At 33.5% G+C, this 25,393-nt stretch overlaps 2 protein-coding genes across 2 annotated transcripts in view; one reads left to right on the forward strand and one right to left on the reverse strand.

Annotated features, from left to right (window-relative positions):
- Nucleotides 1–3,265: 3,265 nt before the first annotated feature.
- Nucleotides 3,266–25,393, forward strand: part of LOC148619120 (uncharacterized) — a 52,089-nt gene continuing 29,961 nt past the window's right edge. Inside the window, exons 1-5 of the mRNA XM_088577019.1 lie at nucleotides 3,266–3,317; nucleotides 3,656–4,003; nucleotides 8,096–8,148; nucleotides 13,068–14,516; nucleotides 16,053–18,520. Of these exons, the coding sequence (XP_088433145.1) occupies nucleotides 3,266–3,317; nucleotides 3,656–4,003; nucleotides 8,096–8,148; nucleotides 13,068–14,516; nucleotides 16,053–18,520 (4,370 nt within the window). The remainder of the gene's footprint in view (nucleotides 3,318–3,655; nucleotides 4,004–8,095; nucleotides 8,149–13,067; nucleotides 14,517–16,052; nucleotides 18,521–25,393) is intronic.
- Nucleotides 7,550–8,437, reverse strand: LOC148619121 (uncharacterized). The gene is made up of 3 exons (XM_088578684.1): nucleotides 8,284–8,437; nucleotides 7,939–8,062; nucleotides 7,550–7,747 (listed from the first exon to the last, which is right to left on the reverse strand). The coding sequence occupies exons 1-3, from the start codon at nucleotides 8,338–8,340 to the stop codon at nucleotides 7,569–7,571; spliced, it is 360 nt and encodes a 119-aa protein (XP_088434810.1). The 5' UTR covers nucleotides 8,341–8,437; the 3' UTR covers nucleotides 7,550–7,568.

Consider the following 25,393-nt stretch of genomic DNA (forward strand, 5'->3'; position numbering starts at 1 on the left):
CGCACTGAATTTGCACTGAATAACTGAATTCTACTGAAGATTTTATATTCAGTAAATTCAGTGTATGTTCAGTGCATTTTGGCCGTTTCAGTAAATATATGGCCTACTAGTGAATGCAACGAATTGGATATAAAAACAAAAACAAACAAAACAAAAACAAAACAAAACAAAACAAAAACAAAAAATACAAATGAAACAAAAATGAAATCAGATATGTTTATTATCCAGGAAAAAACTAAGCTTTTGGAGCACACAGATAATCTCCGGGCAGTAATCCCCTCTTGGACTTTGCAGAGACTGTTGTGTAAGGGAAGCGAGTACAGGTCAATCCTGGACCACAGCTACAATGACCATTTACTTTATCAAACGGATTACATCTGGCGCCGTCGGTAAGATATTGCTCACACCAACCTCCTGCAATACTTAATTCATTAAGTCGTTTGTACGTATTAATTTTTGCGATATTCTAATTTTTCATTATTTTTGCATTGGACAGAAATGCGCAAAGAAATAGTACCCGCAAAATTGATTTTAGCACTAAGTATTGCTTATCATTTTTTGAAACGGCAAAAAACTTATACCCGCGAATATGTTCACTCGCCAGAATAAAATCCGCGAGAGTTAGCAAATGCGAAAATTAATAATTACGTTTTGTCAATTTATATTTTAATCGTCTTGATAATTTTTGAAATAATCTAAATTTAAATTTTCCTTTAATGATTTAGTTACGAACTAACTTGTGATTTATTTTCTAACAGACTATTATTCTGACTACATGTTACTAAATAAGAACTAGGATAGCTAAAGGTTTCAGTGATACTGTTGGATTTCCTATCAATTTCCTGAAAAACTGAGTCATAAACCATACCATGGAATACTGTCTGTACAATAAAAAACTGATATCAGAATTGAAGGTTTGTAAGCCTTTATCATTCGCAAAATACACGAAAAAATCTTCATATTCAATATCTATTCTTATCTAACGAAAGAAAAACGTTTCTGATGTTTTGATCGGAACAATACTATACTAGAGTAATTAAACCTCGACTTATTTTGTACCGACAGAAACTCCATATATTTTGCGTTGCATGACCTAGTTATTTTTTTTGTAAACATTAGTTACATGACCCTGTCTGAGGCTTGGATTTTTGGTCAAGGTATACTTTTTCTTATTCTGTACAATATTGCCTTGATCTCACTTTTTATTACATGTATTTAAAAAAATAATCTACAGGTATGTACCTTGGTGCATTGCTGGAAAAACCGCCCTCTTACTGACGATCATTGGTCCTTCATGATAATAACAACACTCCAAGGGTTGGTTACATTGGGAATCCTGCGTGCATTGTGTTCTCTGAAGGAATCACAGGTACGATTTGTGTATACGGTCATATATTTGATTAAATACTAAATAGGATCATTCAAGTGTCACACCGCCAATATAATAAGAATAAAAGATTTGTTTGTTTGTTGGGGTTTAACGTCCGAGCAGCAATATTTCAGCTATATTCAGACGATGGACATAAATTAATGTTAACTTAAGGGTAGCATTGAACCAATTATAAAAGACGGATAAAAAAGTGGAAAAAAACATGAAGTTGCAATCGCTTACATATACAACTCATTCCTCTTCTATATAAAGCTACACATCAAATTTGAAATCAATCCACCCATTGTCAGCCGACATTTTTATGACAAAACTTTTCTCTATCAGTCCCTATAGTGAAAAAATCAAAGTTATAGCAGTAATCAGAAGAATATAATCCAGGGCCAAAGACCAGACGTGGAAAACAGACATACGCGACAAAGAACATAAAGTAACTAAAATCGTACATACAAAGTAACAAAAGCAAGTGAGCAACTCGGATTCCACTAAAAATTGGGAGCGTGGACCAGGTGCACCTGTAGGGTATGCGTCCTCTGCTTTTCTGGAAACACCCGCCGAGTTGCTCATAAAAAGTCAAGTCCGTGGTAGACGACAGAGGATTGGAAAACTATGACACGTTGAATACGCAGGTGCTAAAGGGATTTCGACATAGATGAAAGGAAATTGACAATTATGAATGAAAAGTCATCACGTTTAGGAATTTTGGAATTCGATATAGGAAAAATCGCTTACAACCTATCCCCCCTCTATATAAAGCCACAAACCAAATTTGAAATCCATTCATTAGAGCCAACATTCGTGTGACGAATACTTTTATCTATTAGACCATATACTGACAAATGGTTAAGTCCAATTATACAGCAAATTAACATTGAATAGTATCCAAAATCGCTTACAACGGGTGACCTATCTATATAAAGCCACAACTTAATTTGAAATAAATTGGGAGCCTCGGAAATTGCGGACGGGTGGAATGACGGCAGACCGGACAAAGTGAATCCAATATACCACTCATTCGTTGATTTGGGGTATAACATCTAAAGGAGAAAAAAATATCTTTACCATATATTCGCACCATTGACAAGCCGTAGTTTCTCACAATAAAATTTTTATTACTGGCCATGCATTTAAGTTACTCATATCTCTTTAATGAAAGTATTGCCTTTAATTGTGTACAACTTTATGACGTGGAATCGACATTATTTGTATTAACAATATGCAAACAGCCAGTGTTCTTTTCTCAGATCAGTTTCCGATCATAATATTTTTTTTTAATTAATGTTCTAAAATTGCTCACCGTTTCAGTCCAAGCATATGCCACAATAACTGAAAGAAAAATCAATATTTTTAACATGGCGTTATTTATTTTAGTCGACAAACTAGGGAATAAAGATAAGATAAGAGATTATGTTTGAATCACTCGGAGTGCTCTAGAATGAGACACTATGAAGGCATTTACTTCTTATTGAATACAAGACATGCTTAAATAACCACATTAGAATTTAAAAACAAACAGCATGTTACGGTTAGTTGATTTACCACATTGTTAATTCAAAATAAATTTTTGATGATTTTAGATTTTAGTGCTTTTATTATCTCAAAATTCGAAGACATTCCCATTTAAACTAGCGCGATTGCTTACTCCCTTAGGTTTTTTTTAAAGTAAACCTTGTAAAATATAAATGTGTTTCTCGACGTACATCGTTCCGCATCCAAAGAAATATTTTAAGAATATTCTAAACCATTGAATTTGTGATGGACACATGTTTCATGAGCTCAAGGCATATTTAAAACCACACATTGCGTATTTGAATCCCGTCACAATATGATGTTTTTCTTTGTATTAACTTAAAGTAGTTACTGGAATCTATTCGAAGGATGTTTTCTCATCTTATTGTATTTTTCTTTTCACTGTGGATAACATTTGGAGGTAAATTTCTCACACACCACATATCCCTTCACACATCAAATTAAATATAATAATATAATAAACACATAAGTAAACAAGAAACAAAATAAACAAAATAAACAACAACAAGCTAAAACTGGTAGAGCAGTGTTTTTTTTACATTTACATTTACCTTCAGCATGCAAAATAACGTTCAAGTAAGTTGTACTCACTTTTCAACTCATACTTGTATCTTCGAAGTAGTCTATTGTGCTGTGCGTATTTATAGATGATTTGTGTGAAAATGTTGACAACCCAAATTTCTTTTCCACCGAGATATTTTTTTGTAAAAATACTTAAATAAATCATTTAATTTGTAGTTTTAGGTAAAGCAACCGCCCTCACATTGGACAATGGTGTGAATATTAGTGTAACGCCAGAGGAAGCTACAACAGTTCCTGTTTCGTTCACGGGAAATGGAGAACAGTTTACACTTTCACTAACGATGCACGTTAGCTCAAGTTATTTTCTGGTAATAAATGGAACAGTTAATGACACATTTGGTATAATCACGATACTACCAGAAAGCTTGGCAAATGTTCTCTATGGGTCATACGAAGCGACAGTGGTTCTAGATGGGGCTAACTTGAACGAAGAAGAACAAGCTACCATTCACTATGAAGAAGATATAACAGTCTTAACGGTTAGGGTCCGCATGTTTACAATTTGTTTGTTGTTGTTTTAATTTATTTTACTTTACTTTATTTTATTTTTGTTTTTGTTTGCACTACAAAAGATAAGAGTAAATGCTTTCGGTTACAATAAACACACTTTCTAAGGTTAGATAGAATTGATATATCCTTAAGTTTATTCTTATTTGATATTAAGATTTTAACAAAATAGAAAAAAAACTGGAAATTCGATTTGATACTGTTAATAAAGAAATCCCCTTAAAAAAAATCACCAAATTATAAGGTGAAAAGAATTGGACTGTCGCACTAAGGAATTCGCTGATAAATATTGATGGTCATGTCTTTTTAAACACACATTTAATTAATTTAGTTTCCTGTCGTGTTATCTGACTTGATATAATCAACTCATCTATGTTTCTAGAAAGCAAAACATACCATACCGGCCAACTAAGCCATTTAACGAAATCGGAGTGCTAGAAAAGTAGAGGACGCTTACCCTACCGGTGTACCTGGTCCATGCTCCCAGTTTTTAGCTGAGTTCGAGTTTCTCATTTGCTTTAATTACTTTGTAAGAATTATTTTAGTTACTTCATGTTCTTTGTTGTGTTTCTCTGTTCCATGTCTGGCGTTTGTCCCTGTATTACATTCTTTTGATTTCCACTAGGATCTTTGTGCCCTTGATTACTCTTGCGCATTTACTTTCTTGCTATAAGAGTAGATGTATAATTCGTTATATTTCATTCTGTCTTATTGTATTCTTCTACATCTTTTTGACGACTAGTTTTAGATATTCTGTAAACCGTGATCTTGATTTCACCTCACTCTTTGTTGCACTTCACTGTTTTGACTAGAAAAGGTATACAAAATCATATCTCATCTAAGGTATGACTTCATCTTCTAAGAATTTCTGTTTTACCTACTGTGAAAGTATCTTAATTCGTGGATATCAATTTTCTTGGATTAGGGAAGAAACACAAGTTCATGGATTTTTGAATTGATGGTTTTGGGGTTTTAAGTATACACTTAAATGAAAATCTCCTTTGCGTTAGGGACCAAATTTTGTGGTTTGGCCTAACCACGAAAACCACGAACAATAGTACTTTCACAGTATTTGATAAGATAAAAAGTGTACACAGATGTATGAAAGTTAGAATATTTTTTCTGTCCATTAAAATAACAAAATGCAACAACTTACTACGTATTCAAGTCTTATGCTGCTGATGAGAGGTTACTAATTGATACAAGTGTATATCATCCTAAGTTTGCAACATTTATATGGTTGGTATTTTTTTTATCTAGAAACCACTGTGACGGTGATACTGATTGATCGAATGATTATTGCGGTATAACGCCCGAGCAGCAATATTTCAGCTGTATTCAGGCGATAAACATGAAAGGGATGATAAAATGAACATGAAATGATGATGATGGAATAAAAAGGGATGGGATACAAGATAAAAGAGAAGGATGGGTAGGGTCGGGCAATTTATCTTCCTGTGGCGGAGCGCAAATGTTCCTACTCTTATCGAATACCACAACATGGTTCTTTAACGTACGAGGAACGTGGCATCTTTTCCAACACTGTGCATCACTATGGTTTGCGGTCAGGTTTTCTGTACAATGGCCTGACAACCGCAGCATACAACACGCCAGGGGTACCCCATTCCACCACCTGTGGCACATATCTCAATTGCTCTGTGGGCAGAGCGTCTAGCCCCCGGCTAGGTTTCTGAGCACTATTTAGTCTTTTACAACCTATTCTTTCGACACCCGGACCTGCACGGGGCTATGCTGACACTGCTAAGGAACCATAGGTTCCAGATAGTATTCATCAAACCAGTGGTCAGACTAGTCAGACCGCGCTCTTGCACAAACTTTGAAACCTCTAAACAAAACTGGGCTTTGTTCCTTGAAATGATACACTCTGGTAGAACTTATTGGTGTTGGATTCGGCTGCATTCATATTTTTCGATATTTTTTATGTTTAGGTCGTTCTTGTATACGGTTTACCCTCGAATCAAGAACTTCCTACATGTTTGGTTCTAATGCTTCTGTTAGGAGGTTACTCCTTGAAACAAGTGTATGGTATGACCGGTATTTTCAATTGAATTGAAAATGAATGATAGTAGAAAAAAGAAGTTTTATTTAAAAGATTATAAAAAATTTGTTTTGTAAAAAATTAATAAATTTGATTTTCTAAAATTTTAAAATGCAAATTAAAGCTAATTGAATTCGCAATTATATATATACTTACAAGTGTTTACTCCATTATTTTCTTCTTTCGTCTACCCCGGACTTGACTTTTTATGAGCAACTCGTCGGGTGTTTCTAGAAAAGCAGAGGACGCTTACCCTACAGGTGCACCTGGTCCAAGCTCCCAGTGTTTAGTGGAGTCCGAGTTGCTCATTTGCTTTTGTTACTTTGTATGTATTATTTTAGTTACTTTATGTTCTTTGTTGTGTATGTCTGATTTGATACATGATCTACCCCAAAGAACTTGAGATAAATGGTACTACAGACCCTGTGAAGTCAGCCTCATATATTGACCTACACTTAGAAATCAATGGTAAAGGAAAAGTACTGACCAAATTTTACAACAAACGTGACGACTATTCATTCAGAATTGTCAACTTTCCTTTCATCTGTGGCAACATCCCTTCGGCAACTGCGTATGGAGTGTTCCATATCACAACTCATACGTTATGCCAGAGCTTGTCGAAACTACGCAGACTTTTTGAATCGCGCTAGTTACTTTATGTTCTTTGTTGTGTATGTCTGTTTACATAAAATGGAAAGAAATTGAATGTATAAGTTAAAAATAATCAATGACACTACTTAAAAAATTACTGGAATGACACCGGCGAGTTTTAACAAAGTCAGTCCGCCGAAGGACATCGATATTAAACAAAAAGGTTTTTCTGTCTCATTCTGTTATTTTAATAATGAATTGTTGATTGTTGATTTTGAAGTATATCACGGAGTTTAATCATTCAAATTCAAATTCTTAGTAGACTTTAATAATCCTATTTAACTCGTATTAAATTACAATCTGAAAATATGACAATTGCTGGCAAACATCGAGTTATATTAACTGTATATATCACAGAAATATTTGACAAATTCTACTCTTTACACCCAATAAAAGAAAAGTAGGAAGTGGATGTAAAACCAAAAGAACAACGTGGCCTTTTTAAAATTAACTTTTCTGCCTACTTGATCCTGTGTATGGTGATATGATTTGTCAACACAGCCACTATTCTTAACAGACTTGTTAAAGTATGCTTATCCTATTTATAGTATTTCCGTACGTTCTTGGATAAATTAACTTTTCTTATAATCTTTGTTTTCTCCTCTGATGTTTTGTTGTCGTGCGATTAGTACTCGTTTATCATACAATAGAGTTTTATTTGCAAAATGTGTCATGTATTAAAAATACCTGCACCATCAGGCGTTGTATAACATATAACGAAATCAAGGTCTTCAATAATGTAACAACGGGAATATATGGTTACTGTTTACGACTCTAAATTTTACATGAGACCTCTCATACATGCAGGGCATATTGAATAATCGTTTACAAACTTCAGAAGCATTTGTTTATTTAAACTATAGGTGAGCAGAGATAGTTCCCCGGTCTTATACTTCTGTTAAGTACTGGTACGGTGGTCGTATATGGATAGTATGTACACGTCAGTCCCGGTCCACAACTACAATGACCGTTTATTGCCGAAAACGGGTTACATGAAGCGCCTTTTGTAAGGTATCTCTCACACCAACCACCTTCGAAATACAAAAGGTTTTAAGAAAATAAAGTTTAATGCAGAGTAGCTATTTAAGACATTCATACACAAAAACAATAAAATGTAAAGCAATACATGTATATTTAAAGTACACATGAAGACATACTCACTTTACCAATTGATAACACAAATTAATCTTATGGTATATAAACCTAATGAATAATGCTTTACCTTGGTGTGGAGGGAATGTAGTTAGTATTTGTAGGAACCGTTTGCTGACAACCAATGGCCCTTCATAATAATAACAGCATTCTAATGGTTGGTTACATTGTGAATCTTTAGTACACTGAGTTCTCTATAAATCCAAATAAATAGACCTATATATTAGGTGAAATCACTCTAATCATATCAGCACTTCGTATTGTAAGATACATTAAAAAGGTAAGTCAATGACCAACCGAAAAGGCAGTGACACATTTTATCACGTTTTAAACACTAAAACGTTCAAAAAGTTGACTTTTTCGAATCTAATTAGTCGTAACAATATAAATGATCATATGATAAATAAATACTTACACCCTCTGCTCCGACATGAGCTACGCCGATACATATTAACAACAACGTAACTATCATGGTGTTGATTTCAATAATCTTATCAATAAACTCTGTATCCTTATATACCTATATTGCTCAGTGAAAGTTTGCAAGTAGATAAAACTTATTACGCAGGCATTATACTAACAAGTAGTGTCCTTCATTTTGGCACTATGCAAATGCCCAAAGTTTAGTAAATATCCTCATAGACAAAAAAATTGGCATTGCAATAAAAATATTGTATAAAGGACGAGCGTGTAAGACACACATATAAAAATACATGGAAACAAAATGATTTCATGGTAGTATTTAAGTAGCAGTCTTTTTAAGAATAATGCAAATTCTGTAAAATGTGATACAACTGAAAAAAGGCTACATATATTTGGATTTTTTTTATTAAGTTGTTTTATAATTCCATATCATGAAATGTATAATTATTCATTCCAATCCGTCTGTTCTTAGGAGAAAATCACATTGAAAATCCAACAGTTTCCATTGTATTTAAGTATCATTTAATTTTGAATTCTACAATACATTCTATATGATCTTTAAGAACAAGGGTTATAAGAAAAAGTACACGTTACTTTCTGTTTAAGGCGACATTTTAAACAATATATAAAAAATAAAAACATGAATAACATTTTGCATGATTCTTATGTGGAGTGCTACTTAGAAAATGATCAAAAGGACCTGTGCAGCTACAATAAAAATTATCAAACTGATTACCGCCTGCCACACTAACCTTCTGTAAAATATTGATGAAGTATTGTGTCTATATTGAAACTAATCATTAGTTGTAACTTAAAAAGAAATACAATTCAAATTTTCCACAGATCGTTTTGTTTTTGGATTATTTCACCTTGTCTTAGTTTGATTAAATACTTCGTCTTGACTCAACGTAGAAAAAAAAGAATATGTTACACTTTTGAGTTAAGTTGCTGCATGTTGCTTACTTTGTCAAGTTTCTGTCGGTAGCTTTGACGATATTTTTGAAAAGTGGAAATTTCTCTCGATTGTAAAAACATAACTAAGGCGTAGAATTGCTGGAAAATCCGCCTCATTCTGACAAACTATAGACCTTCTTGATAATACATTCCAGTTGTTAAATAATCATATCTGAACTGGGTTCTATAAAGGAAAAAAAAATTGTACCATAGCACCCCATTAAAATTTAATAATGATCATTCAAGGTCATTCAAACTTTATAAAAAAAAAGGAAGAACATTGTATTATTTATTGGATTGTTTTTAAATAATTAAAAAAAGACTGAAGGGATTCAATGACATTGAATTTTACGTACAAAACACAGCGTTACAGCTTTATAAAAAGGACTACAACACTAAATAAAAACGTAATGGAATATTAATTAACATATACTTCATTCCTCTGACAAGCTTTCAATTCTTATTACTTGTTATGCAACTATTATCGACCGAGAAAAAAACATTTTTCTCTAGCGTATAACTTTATTACGTGATGCATGCGACGCTGACAAATGTTAAATCAATTATTAAAGTTAAGAGTATTCAAACGTGCCATTAGCCCAATGTTTGTTTGCGCTTTTACCATGTTGATTTTCATAAATAAGTCATATTAGGTTGTAGTTATTTTTCCTGCCTCGAGAAGATGAGGTGGTTAAAAATCGCCAATGACCTAAGTCGCACATTTTTTTAAGAATTAGCCACGAGATCGTGTAACGTCGTTGGTTCTCATTTTTGATGAAACGCATCGGACTATCGCTATTTTTGTGTAAATTCTACAACTGAGAACCGAAATGGGGAGAATAATTCCTGTTAGCCATTTTTTCACATTCATTCGTATAAATTTTAGCAAATTTGAGGATAAAATCAAAACATTCATAAAGAAAATATTATTCTGAAGACCAGGATTTTCCTTTTCTATTTATAGAATATCCATGGAAATGCTTCTGATTGAAGTCATCACTACAGAAGTTTTATTGTCGTCATCACGAACTCGTGGATCGTTATGGTTTATCCAACTACACCATGATAACCGATTTGTTCAACGTGTCATAGTTTTTCCTTCCCCTTTCGTTTACCCCGGACTTGACTTTTTATGATCAACTCGTGTGTTTAAAGAAAAACAGAGGACGCGTACCCTACCGGTGACCTGGTAAATTCTCTAAGTTTTACTGGAGTCCGAGTTGCTAATTTTTACTTTCGTTTCTTTGTACATACTATTTTGGCCATCATACGTTCTTTGTTGTGTGTGTCTACTTTCCATGTCTGGTAAATGTCCCTGGATTGCATTCTTTTGATTTCCGCTGGAATATTGTTTTCCTTAATTATTCTTTCTGAAAAATGTTGAAAATGTTGCCCTAAACCATAAGTTCGACTTGTGTTTTACAATATCTATGTCAAAAGGCTGTCTAGGTCTTCGTCTACAATAACAATATTTCATTATTTAAACCATACCTGGAAAGCTAAGAATACTACCGAATTTAGATACATTATTAGTTTAATCATATTTTATTGACAATAAACATGCGCATACATGAATTGGAATACAGACGATTCAGAGACATGTTTTATGTAAGCTTATATCAAATCCACCTCCCATTTTTCACTCCTGGTCATGGTTATCAATACAAATACTACGATAACCTATTGAGCTTATTTTCGTAGACTAAAATATGTTTTTTTTTTGTCTACGAAAATGAGCTCAATGGGTTTCGTAAATTGCAGAATATATTGATCATTTAAGAAAAAGAATAGTGAATAATAATCAGTACACTAGGATGTATTTGAAATGACCTCTGAATTTTTTACACGTGTTTACCGTTTAACAATAATAATATTATACGTTCTCGATGACGAATTTAACATTTCGAGATTCTAAACCGAAGGACTTTAGTCAGAAATGCAATAACTTAATGAAAAGCTACCTAGAGGATTAAACTTAATTTAAGCTTCTACTTGAAAAATAAAAAAAATCATTATGATATTGAAAAGGCGACTGATCATACGAGTTTTATCACTGTGATTATGATTGCCGTGGCTTCGTTACTAAACAAAATTCTTTAGCTTCCTGTTTTCATGTTGAAAATTGAATAATATAACAACTGTACTTAAGTTTTTCCCCATTTTGTTTTACAAATCCATCTAAAAACAAAGATAGGCAGAAACGAGATATTCTTGACTGGAGGAACGTTCATTCCATTTGGTACACGTTAATGATTTTATTTGACACCTCATATGACCAGTCTTCCTTTCAGTATCATTTGAATGTTTAATTTTTAACATGCATGTTTACCTTTTGAAAATCCTTGGATGAACATCATGTAACAGTTGGGTTCGGTGTCATTGTGTCACCGTCTCCAGCTGTGTATGTAGAAGTCCAGAAATGCCAATAAGACTAGAAAAAAAATAGCGCAAATACAGCAGACCAACGACCCAAATCTAAACCAACAATGTTTAGGTGTAAAATGAAGATATTTTAATCCTTGTACCCAAATAATTGACGATGGATGCCTTTAAAGAGATGCCTGTGAATGACGACAATGTTATACCATATTTTTCTAAATACGGCAAACCAGATTTCAAAGTTCGTTCCCTGTGATAAGCTATATGTTGACAATAAGACTCAAGGCAGTATCAAGTTTAAATACTTTATGTATAACAAAACATGAATGTAAATGTCTGAGCAATATTGTAATAATTGTAAATTTATCAACGGGTCATGGTTTGCCTTCCTCGTTTGTCTACCCGGACTTGACTTTTTATGAGCAACTCGGCGGGTGTTTCTAGAAAAGCAGAGGACGCTTACCCTACCGGTGCACCTGGTCCATGCTCCCAGTTTCTAATGAAGTCCGAGTTGCTCATTTACTTTTGTTACTTTTTATGTATGATTTTAGTTACTTTGTGTTCTTTGTTGTGTGTGTCTGTTTTCCGTGTCTGGTCTTTGTCCCTGGATTACATTCTTTTGATTACCGCTATAACCTTGTTTCCCTTGATTACTTTATCAAAAAGTTCAAAAATTGTTCATCAAAAATACAGTTCAAAATATGACAGTTGTGGCTACATTTTAATGGCAAGTACTAGGTGAATATTTAATCGGAAGAACACATTGTGGTGACTTCACGCAAATCTAAAAGTCTATTTAACTATATTTTTATTTAAAAGGCTTTACCAAAATTAAGATTTAATTCAAAATTTAATTATCAAAACTCAACTACTCTAAGAAAGAGACCATTTATCCATGTAATTCACATGGAATCTAAAAGTTTCAAACTCCAAGTTGACCTATACAAATCTTATGGACTTAGCTACAAACTTGTACAAGTAACAGCAAAGACAATGTGTATATAATACACTTAAAACTTAAGTAGAATGCATGTTTTCTTCAATGACGGTAATACTAGAAAATTTAAACTTCCAAATGTTTGACTAATCACAACCTTTTCTAAATGAAACTATTTTGACGAAAAATATTCTAAATTATGAAGTGAAACAACCTAATTTTAATTATATAACCGGTAAATTATAAAAGTTATGTTCACCTTTCTAATCCATGTGTAAAAAAAGGGAGATAATCACATTATTAAATATGACAAAACCACAACTGTCACATTCAAAAGAACTTGTCACTTGGTTTTGAAATACATTACCATTATGATAGACGTAGGATAGGAGTCCTGTTGCAAGAAGTAATGAGATCGTTTGAGATGATCATGTTTAGTATCAAATACATATATTGAGAATACAATGCTGTGAATTATATAATCCAAAATAATTTTTGTACCGCAGGTAACAGATGCACTTGGATTGATTGACAGGGGGATTACTCTGAATATTAACATTTCAACCGGAAGTAACATTGAGGCCGAATGGTTGATCGACCAATCATTGACAAGTACCCAATTTTATCCGGGAGTTGTAAGAGCTATCAATTTGACGCACGTGTTTGACACAGCAAAGACGTACAACATTGAAGTTGTTGTAAAAAACGCACTGAATCAGCCGAAAAAAGTTAATTTTTCTGTCGAAATTACAAAACCTGTTGAAGGTTTTAATGTCAGACTTCAAAACAATACTGTCACCGGCTATGGAGCTGTAGTGTTTAAAATCTCGGTAGACAAAAGTAAAAGATTTCCTATGGGCACAATCTATTTTGATCTGGACGTCAATGCTAAAAAAGTTATTCACAACATGTCTTTGGACGACGAACACGCTCTTTTGAACGATGGAGTGACTGTATCACATGAAATCAACATTGAAGGTAACTATTCAGTGGTAGCTAAAATATATTCAAATCTTCCTTTCGACGAAATGAGATTCTCGTTTTCTTTAGAGGTTTGGGAATTTTTGACTATTCCTGAAACAAAATCATTTGTTTTTACGAATGAGGAGATTTTTTTACAAAACGCAGCCACAGTAGGAAGGAGGTTTGAATACATTATTGACTATGGAAATGGCGACACTGCTACGAATCAACCAGACGTCTTCACGAATGGAATTCATTCACCGTTTTCCTACCACTACAATTCGTCGGGTACATATCGCATTTATTTCTTTGTAAAAAATCCCGCTTATGAAATATCGAGTACGAAAAGTATACTAGTGTTTAATCGCTTACCAGATTTAGATGTAGAACCTCATTCTTCTTCAGCCCCAAACTATGTTCCAATAACAGAACATGGGACAGCTGTGAAACTCTACATGATATCACCTGATGACCAACCCCCGGATATGATGTACTGTTTGTTTGTTTTTGAGCATGGAGATTCCCCATTCAACGTGTCGGTTTCAATGACGTATAGTGATCCTTTTGTACTAACACATACCTATCACTCAACAGGAACTAAAACAATTACTATCCAATGTACGAATTCTGTCGAAACTAAAGAGTTTACAACCCAGGTAACCGTTTTACCGAGCATTCAGGGATTTCAAATAATTGGTCACAATAGGGTTGATCTTGACTCAACTAGTAACTTCAATGAAATAATTCACTTCAGCTACACATCCGGGGAACGGATAAGCGTTTCTGCAAAGCTTTACTCTGATCCAGTTATAATGGTCGATGCTATACTTAATTCGAACACAAAGTCAGGTTCTGTTCAATTTAAAAAAGGTTCTTTACAGAACATGTCTTTAGGAGTATTTCGTTTGGAAATTACGCTGCAAAGCTTATCAGGGGAGACCCAAAGCAAAGGCGCTGCGATATTCCACGAGGAACGTATTAGTGGTTTCCAGGTAAGAGTTCACGTTTTTTTTTCAATGATTAATTTGAATATGACGAAAAATAACAATTTTGTACTAAACACTCCAAATTAATAAAGGAAAACTACAGGAAAAATAAAAATAAATAAATAAGCTTTGGGAAACATAGAAAGAAAGAAAACGACCGTCAGTACAAATTGTCTTGCTTCCATAAATGTTCAACCAATTAAGATATGTAGAACCAAAACTTTTAGGATTTCTTAGTTATTGATCAGGTTCTTTTGAGTAACAAGTGCCCAGTATAAAATATCAAATCATGGGTAGCAGAAAAAATATACATTCTAAATAAAACAGTAAACAAATTATTATTTTTCTGGCTCGAAAGCATTTTACAATAACGAAGTGTTACAAGGAAAGACCACCTTTGCATTTTTGAAATTTATGTGGATAACCATCTTGCAGAACTTTTTTATCTGAAGAAAGGTCATAAGTATACTTTATTGATTTTTACCCCAGGCCTGTTATTTAATTATAGGTCTCTGTTTTTACCGATAACTTTCGATTGGATGGTGACGTCACTAAGTTGATTTGGTACTGATACAAGTATTGCATATTAATATGTAAACAAAGAATAGTCCGTAAATATGTCTTCGATCCTGTTTTTCTTCTAACCGAAGTATGCTATTTTGTCAAGCTTACGATTGCACAAGTGATAAAAGGGAAATATTTCAAAAGTTCTTTTGACTGGCAACACAAACATTTTACGGAAGTAGCCATTTAATTTAGATTTTCTTCAGACATACTGGTCTTCTAGCTTCAACTCGCGCTGCTCGTAAAAGTTGTCTGACATTTGCTGACACGTTGTGTCTCAATCTCTGTATATTTTGGAATGAGATTACAGAGGGAAAGTTCCAAATTTGCGCTTTCTACTGGCATCGTAATCATTATGGTTTGTAAGTCTCGTTCTAGTTACAGTTCCCCTTCCGGAATTTCCAATGTAGAACGTATTGAAATGAAATGTTTACTTTCGCGAAATCGGAGCACTGCAACACAATGCAAAATCTTCTATTTTATGCTTTTCTTAACATTTTATCCTGTAGAACTAGATATTTGTCATTTTTTATCAGTATTTTTATTATAATTATACCTTAATGACGAATCTCAATGCATTTGAATGGAAGACGAGGACCCATTCTCATGAAACCATGGAATCACGTGACGAGGCTTACATACCCTATTATCTATTTACTTTCACTTTACAAACCGACTTCGTGCCGTCAGAGCCCAAACGACCATGGCGCTCCACAAAGTCCAAAATTATAATTAGCGATTAATTAGTTAAGAAAAGGATTTTTTTAAATTTAATTTTCATGAACTTTTTGCAGAATAGTTACATTTACAATATTTATGAATTGCACAATAACATCTTCTCCTTTAATAGAAATCCAACAAAATTCGTCTTCTCATTTTTGTTATGAAACTCTAAAATCTAAGTTTTTGCTAGACTAGTAGTTTCAAGTTTAGATACAGTGTATTTATGCGTCTACTTTGTTTTATACGGTGTTTTAGATGACCCGAGATGATGAATTACACCTTGTCAATAGGAACGTTCCATTTAATGCAGTATTTTCCACTGGGAGTAGCCAACAGATAGAAATAATTCTAGGAACCATCGACTCTGCGATAGATCTGACGAATGGTGAATTGCAAAAGTACACCTTTAACCATAGTTTTATAACCCCACTTTCCTATTTTATTACGCCAGTAGCCAGAAATTCTATAAACAGTGCAATTAGTAATGGTATGAGATTGAAAGTTGTTAACCCCGTAAGAGGATTTTCTGTTAATATTCTAGCTAATCCGATCGATTCATATTCCAGTATGACTTTTAATGCCAAATTAGATTCTTTGAATCGATTACCAATGGGTACGGTCCAGATGATTGTTGACTTTGGAGACAGTGAGTCTCTGAACACTACAATGAATAGTAACTATTTCAAAACTTTGGCATCACCTGATGGTTACTCGTTTACTCATTTATATACAGCTCAAGGCGATAGGAACGTGACCATAATTTTCAAAGCTGAACTTTCTAGACAGGAAATTTTCCTTACTGCAAAGATATGGGACGATATTACAGACCTGGAATTGACTTCGCTAACAGAAGCTAGAGTTGGCCAGGATATAACTTTTGACTTCGCGAACTTTAAGAAGAGCGGGTTTAAATACACAATCTCATTTGGTGATGGCAGTGTGATCACAAGTGAGTCGAGCGTAATGGAAGACGTTTATAATGAATCAACCAAACACAAAAGTTATGGTTCACCTGATATATATGACGTAGTAATGACGTCAGAAAATAAATACTACAACAAACGATTTAGTTACTCAATAACCGTACAATATCCCGTACCTGGACTGAGAATTACCCCACAGCCTCCATATATGATACCTATTCCTAATGGAAAAATAAAGTTAACAATGGAAATGGCAAATGTAAACCTTTCCCCTACCGACGTTTATTGTTTGTTTGCGTATGAACAGTCCTATTCGACCGTCAGTGAGCCTGTGAACATTGAATATGGCGTTAAGATTGTAAAAACCCATGCATACGTCACTGGTGGAGCAAAAGCTGTAAATTTTACGTGTTATAACTTAGTTTCCAGTGTCTCAATAACGACAGTCATTGATGTTCAGCCAGTCACAGTCAACGATTACATTATCAGATATAAAACCGTTGTACCCATGAATATGACCAGTGACGTAAAACATGTACCTGTTGACGTAGATTTTACTGTCCATGTATTTGATTGTGTAAGATTTCATCCAGGTGTAACATTTACTTGGGACTTTGGCGACGGTTCGCCTTTATCAACTACAGACAAAAAGCATTATAACCATGTATACCAGGAAAGAGGATTATACAACATAACGTTTACCATTAATGATGTTTCAAATCTAGCAACTAAAGTATATACTATAAAAATAGGTGCCGTAGATTTCTCTGTCGATAAATATGTAGGAGATGTGGGAGTCGCTGTGTTTAGATATGTCATGGAAAATATTGGAGTTGGGGGAACTTACGAACTGACGTTAAGTCCAAAAGAAACTATACACTACGAACAAACAGAACAAAATGTCGCTTTTATCCACGATCACATTTATGAATACTATGTCAAGGAGTATAGGCCCGTCATCGTTGCAAAGAACGAAGACTATATGGAAATCTTATACTACGATGATATAGTAAAGGTCGATTATAAGCTGGATAGAGTTGTCATAGATATTACAAAGAGAACATTGCTGCCACCTGGCAAAGTTATAGTTAGAGTTGGACTCCCAGATAAAGGACACACATCTCTACCTCATGTTACATGTTATTATGAAATGGGTGATTATATTGATTACACAATATATCAACGTAAGCAAAATATTACTTATGAGAATCCCTTAGTCTTTCATTATGAGTACAAGGTGTTGGGAAATTTAACTGCTAATATAACATGCTTTAACTTCTATGATTCGTTCACTAAAATAGTAATAGTAGAATCTTATAACGACTGTTTCACGGTCAACGGAATATTTGATCGCCAATACTCCAACATCAGTCATCCGATGAAAGTATACACCTCTGTTGACTTCGATATAGCAAGCCGAATGGCTGTACACTGTGTAAATCAGCTTGTAGAGTTTGATTGGAAAATTTATACTATTGACGAAAACAATACTAAACATTTGTATGAATACACACCGGTTGTCACTCCAAGAGGTACTTTGAGGTTTGCCAAGGGTTCAATTCCAGAAGACATATATATGGTGGCATTAAATGTTTCAATTCTTGGGCTTACTTGGATTTATGAACCTACCTTCCTACAGTTTGTGAATTCTCCCCCGTTTGCTTATATAGAGGGTGGTAGCGAGAGGTTTGGCAAGATTTGGCGGGATAAAATAACACTAGATGCTTTCACTTCTTCTTATGATGTTAGCATAGGATATGGTGGAAACCAGAATCTGAAATTTAATTGGTTATGTAACAAGTAAGTAAAATGATGAATACTTACATTCCAGTAATATTCAAATAATAATATGTCAATTCTGGCTGGTATTTATGGATATAACCTGGTAAACAAGGTCAAATTTATTAAATGTGAGGATCTCGGCGGATGTTTCTAGAACAAAAAGGTGCACCTATTCCCTGCTCCCAGTTTTTAGTCCGGGTTGCTCTCTGCTTTTGTTTCTTTGTACGTGTTACATGTATATCGGTTACTTCATGTTGTTTGCTGTGCATTTCTATTTTCCGTGTCTTGTCTTTATCCTTGGAATATATTCTTTCGATTTCCGCTCGAATCTTGGTTCCCTTGATTACTTTGTCCATTATTCCTATAATGGTTTTAAGCACTCTTCGGGTTAGAACAGCAAACTGTCAAATAAAAAGCCGACTTATTATTAATATTTTTTCCTGTGGATTGAGGTTATAGCGCTTTTACAAAATGTTTTTAATTTTTGGAAACGAAAGCAAATTGCAAAATATTATGGCATACGAAAGATAATACTGTTTCATGTAAAATACTAACTACTGAAAACACACATGTCTCGTAATAATTGAAAGTCATTCATTTTTATTTTTGCAGATAGCACGAACTTCAAAAGTTAAAATCCGCAAATTTAAGATACATTTGTCAACCCCAAACCCCAAAAATTTTGTTCCGCAAAATTAGCAAAATTTATACGGCATTCGATATTGTACATTCTCAATTGTACTAAAATTTCAAGAGATGTGAACAATTATAGGCTCAAAACAAATACGTGTAACCAACAAAACATTCATTGATATAAAGACAACGTTTTGATTAATCGCAAATTCTTCAATGTATTATTGTGTTTATAACAGTCTCTGGGACAATTTTGCAATTCCGGTGAGTGCAAAAATGTTCTTCGCCATTTTAAGTCGCAGCGAAAATTTTGTTGTTGGAGATGATGCACTAACATCCTAGTAAAAATTTGTACGAGTTACATTCTTACCTTGCTCACCATCTAAGCACAGTAAGCATTTAAAACCGAATTTATTCTGAGGAAATCTAATATCCTTTAAGGAAATTCCTATTTCCTTTAGGAAAAACTACGTGAAATTTCAAAACAAGCATTTACTTTAAGGAAAAACTTTTTCCTTAAGGAAATTTATTGAATTAAAATTTCCTCCAAGGAAAAAGTGTTTCCTTCAGGAAATATATCAAATTTAAATTTCCTTTGAGGAAATTCTATCATTTTAAATTTCCTTAAAGGAAAAACTAGGGAAGAACTTTTTCCTTAAGGAAACTTTTTGTATAAAATTTCCTCAAAGAAAATTTCATCTCATTTAGTTTCTTTGAGGAAATTTTCTAACTTGAATATCCTTAAAGGAAAAAAATAGGTCTTAAGAAAATGCACCAAAACAAAATGTCTTTTGCAAAAATTCTATCTGAGGAAAATTCAAATGAAATTTTAGAGTAACAAGCTTCAAGAAGAAGTTTTGTTTTTAGAAAGATGTTTAAGTTAGTTACATTATGTATATCAATACTTTATATTTTTATGAGCTGAGCAGCAAACTTGAGACTATTTTTTGTAGTATCTATACACTAAAACTTAAAGTTTACTTTTTGATTTGAAATTATTAATTGTACTGGTTACATCAAAACATGGAATCATTTTGATTTTGTTTTAAGTGATCTGTCTATAAATGGATTATACATATGAACTATAAATTCTAATAAGCATTCAAACAAATGTCCTGCTGGGTTTGATGGTTAGCAGATTACTGACTGAGCTTGATCATCTTAGCTGGTGTGTCCTCTGAGATTGTTTAGGACAGTGCTATAACAGTGGATGAGTGGAGATCAACCAGGTGATGGAATTAGCTTGGCCTTGGAAACAATAAATATGCAAGTAAATATATCACATCTCATCATTTGAACAGCACACCATTTTTTTGGCGGTACAGTACACAGCAGTACAGCAAAAATAAACGGAACTCCTCAAAAGCCTTAGGGATGGCATGTTGGTTTTGTGGATATCTGTTACTACATAATGAATAATAAATTCAATAATATCAGCTATTACATAATGAAAATACTAATAACATGCTTAAACCTTTAACAAGGTGAAAATATATATTTTGATCAAAAACATTTTCCAGGATCTTATAAAAGGTGATTTTTCTTCATCATCTACATATTTTTTTTATTTAACACCATTGTTCATCTCATTTATACAATGTGTGAAAACATGAATTTTACCAGAAAATCACCTAAAAAGTATTTCATTGAAGATATAGAAAATTCATAGATATTAGCAAAGATGGTCAAAAAGGGGGAGGGGGCTCAGCATTTATTTTCATAAACTGATAAATCAGAGATAGTCTTAACTTCATTGCATTGTTTGTGTTGTTTTGTTGGTCTTTTAATGTTAAATTGATAAATTAAGTCGAAAAAGGACGTTTTTTACAGGCCAATAAACTTGTTTTTAAGGAAAAACTGTATTTTCATGAAAAATAATGCTTCTGAGAATGGGTCTATTTTATGAACTCAAAATAAAAGTGAAAGTAGAAAAGTCTATTTTTAGTTTGACCTGTCCTGGTGTACCAAAGTTCGTGCCTTCTTTTTTCTAAAATGGACCTAAAAATTATTTTTGACATTTCCTTAATTGAAAAAGATAGTTAAAAGTTAGACTGAAACTCCTTGAATTTTTTTTAAATCATGAAAATTTAAGGTATACTATAGAAGCCTATAGGTCAAAGAATACAAGACTGAGACCAGTATGTTACACATATTCAAATATAACTAATACCTGGAACGTAGTCCCGGGAATCAGGATATGCTTATATTTTCTTAGCAGGTCATTTCGTACCTAAGCTATTGACGCCTTTTAAATTTCCTATGACCATAAAAACCCGGGGACCCTCCAACTTATATTTACTTTTTAGTGCGATTTCTGTTCGGGAAGTAATTCTGGAATCGAGCGGTGTTTTATAACAGAAGTCTGTGGTAAATGCAGGCAAGGATTTTTATAGTTGATGCAGGGGGTCCGGCCTTTTTGAAAATTATTGTAAATTCGAGCAAAATTTGGATCCCCCCCCCATTTAACATCATACGTAGTGCTTATGCGAACCAACCCGATATATCGATACTAGGAGGGTAACAAGATCAGGGATTCGACCATGTACACGTATATCCCGAAGCGTATGTATAAATTGTACAAGCAGAGTCTGCATACAAAATAAACAGAACTTATAAATATTCCGGGTCCCTGCGTTTGAAACCTGTGAATGATTGATTCTCCAACATACAGTTATAATATATCAAATAGTTAAATTATTCTGGGTCGGATTAGGGGGCACACAGTTAAAAAGTTTTTGAGGTTGATTTTTTTATATACCCATGCTTTGCAAATTTAGGGGGCGCATGCCCGCTACGCCCCCGCCTGAATCCGCCCGTGTAAATTATATATTGATACTCCCAAAACAATATTACTGTTGTGTCGTAAATTAATCTAAATATCCCTAGTCATATACATACACTGGCGTGTATGGTAAATGCTATATATTTAAGAAACTTTATATAACTTGCGTGAAAATCGGGAAAAAAGGGAAGGCTTGTGGGACATATCCCCACTAATATAGGGTGGGGAATATTTGCATGAAATCTTAATGTTTAGTGGTATTCTTGTGTATTTCTATAGACCATTAAGTGTGGACTTATCGTAGAAAATTGTTAAACAAACAAATTTAATATCGTTTATTTATAAGATTAGAAAGAAGATATTTTGTCAATTAATGGTAGTGTTTTCTTTCTTGTTTTACATAAAATTTACAACGAAATACATTTGCATAAATTTTACAAAATTAATACAAATACATGTAAATGTACTTCTGTCATCAAAAAAGGTGTTACACAGTTAGCAACAATTGACATTAAAATCTTTTTTCCTATTCTTTTAAATAAGTAATAATAGATGTGTGTATTGAACAATTTTTTTACCCGAACAAAATTGGGATAATCATCTATGAAATTTCGAAATTGAGACAATTGAGAGATTTGGTAAGTACGCTAATCAACCTGATGGAGTGTTCCTCTAATTATTACTTCGCCTCGCGGCTGTATTTAACTATACAAGATTCAAGATTCAAGATTTTATTTAGAAAAGCTCAGGCACAGTGTGCAACATGAGCAAACAAACGTTACAACATACAACATATCAAACATACAAAGACAAAGACAAAGTGACATATATTTATATGGAAGAAAAGAAACATAGCGGACAGGAGTAAATCACTTCTAGGCAAAAAGTTTTCCGAGTCCTTTCAAAAATAAAGATACATTTTTCAAAAGATTAGTGTGACACAAAGAGAACATACCCGCCATTTTGACAATACTACAGTTTTGCACATAATAATTTGGGATATATCTATTTCGTAATGTTATTATTTCTTGGTTGTTACAAACAAAAAGGTAGTGGTATTCGTCACCAACAACATCTAACGAACATTTTGTACATTTTCTATTTTCTCTATCAATGTGATACCAACGTCCAGTTTCAACTGGTATACGAAAATTACTAAGTCGAAACTTCGTAATGTAAATTCTATGTTTTTGTTCAAGTCTTAATAAGTATGGTTCTATGCAAAATTCTTGTTTAAATAAAGAGTAAAAATATCCTCTTGATGATACACTTATTTGTGAACGCCAATGTTGTATAAATTGATCTATCAAAATCTGTTTTATATGAAACTTGATCATTTTAACCTCAAGTTGCATCTGGTATCCAAATATAAAGCTTAGTCCTGCATTGTCAAAAATAGATTCAATATTCTTAACAAACATAATCTGACTTTGACCTCTAATATACAAGTTATATAATAATCTATAAATCTTGGATGGCAACTTTTCTGTGGACATCAATCTGCTACAAAAACATAATGCTCTACATTTTATATTGATGTCCAGGGGGTATCTACCCGTCTCTCCATAAACCAAAAAAATTGGAGTAGATATTCTCACACCCAAAATTCTTTTCAAAAATTGTAAATGTACTTTTTCTATATTATCGTTCTTCCCAGTCCCCCAAATTTCACTTCCGTAAAGTAAAATAGGGGCTACTAAAGAGTCAAAAAATTTTAACTGTAAATCAATTGGCAAATTAAGATTTCTGATCTTATAATAGACTGCATATAAAGCCTTTTGAGCTTGCTCTACTAACTTCTTTTTGGTGTGAACGAAATTACAATTGTATTGAAATAAAATTCCCAAGTAGGAGTAGCAGTCTGTATATTCTAGATCATGACCGTCAAACAATAATGGTGCTGCAGGACGAAACTTTCTCTTAGAAAAAATAACAACTTTTGTTTTACTTTGGTTAACTTCGAGTTTCCATAGTTTACAATACTCATTGAACACATTTAAAACTTTTTGCATGCCATCATGAAAGTTGTTTACGTATTCCTCTGATTTTTTCGCACTTCCAGTTCTTCGCTTGACTGGATTTCGGTTTATCATTTTCGATATCGATCTGCTTACTACCCGTACGATAGTTTTTAAACGAAATATGAAGCTGTTTATGTACATCTGAAAATTGAGGTGAAAAATCTTTAACTTCAAAATCTAAAATATGGAAAAATAATTTAGAAGACGCTAAGAAATAATCAATTACAGAAGCGTCTTGACATGTACATTCACCGGCATGCTTATCTTTACCCAATCTTCCATTTACAATATAGATATTATTTTTTTACACATATCGAGAAGCATATGACCATAAATATTTGTTCTAGCAGTACAAGTACTTTTTCTGATTAACGAAGCACCAGCTTTTACAATATTCTCATCATCATACATAAAATTAATAAGATCAACATCGTCTAACATGTCAAAAATATCTAGTAAAGATTTATCAGTTTCAACATAATCTTGTAAAGTTCCAGTTTTGGCATTAAAATCGCCCAAAAGTCCAATAGGATCACCTTGTTCGCATAATTGGAACATTTCTGATTCAATTTCATTGAAGGCGTCCAGAGATGTATATTTAGTATTATCTGGAGGGATGTTAATACAACCTAATAACATGTTTCGATCTGTTTTTAAAACACTACGGTCAACTTTAACCCATTGTACAAAATTTGATTGAGTATCTGGAAATTCCAGTAAATGCTTCAAATTATTTCTAAAAATTGTAATTAAACCACCAGATTTTCTTGTATACGTCTTTCTATATTTTCCAACATAACTGAATTCACTAGGTAAAGCTAAATGATCAAATTCATCAATTTTGGTTTCTTGAAAAAATAGAATATCATAATCATTGAAAATATTTAAAAAGTCAGGATCTCTTAATTTGGACAATAATCCACACATATTTAAACAACAAACATTAAGTTTTGAATGTTTTTCATTTATTGTATGTTCTTTATTAACATCACTATGCCGCCTGTCCTAACTGAATTGAACCTGGTTTCGAGGATCGTTTCTACGGTCGCCTGGGTTTCTTGCTCCCCCTTGTCCTCGTGCGTCGTGAACGTACGGCCGTCCGTTTACGAAAAGTTTGTCTTTTACAATATACGCTCTTTGATTTTGATCCCGCAGTTCCTTCATCCTCGGCACCAATTCGCGACGACGGTCACTGATTTCCTGGGGATATTGTTGGTAAACCTTGTACTGTTTGTCCACTAGTTTCGTACGTGCTGCGTTGATCACCGTGTCCTTGTCCTTATTGTAAACAAATTTTGCCACTATGGATGGAGGTTTTCCGTCTCTCCTCGGTTTCAGACGATGGACATTGTGAAATTGAATGTCGTTTACTTCAAGCTCCTTTGTCAGGAATTGCTTCAAGACATTTTCGGTTTCCTCTTTAACTTCGGGATTTGGCGCATTAACCGGTATGTT

This window comes from Perna viridis, chromosome 4 (genome assembly GCF_037379345.1).
Source record: "Perna viridis isolate PV_CMFRI_1.1 ecotype Kerala chromosome 4, ASM3737934v1, whole genome shotgun sequence".
Classification (NCBI taxonomy): Eukaryota; Metazoa; Mollusca; class Bivalvia; order Mytilida; family Mytilidae; genus Perna; species Perna viridis.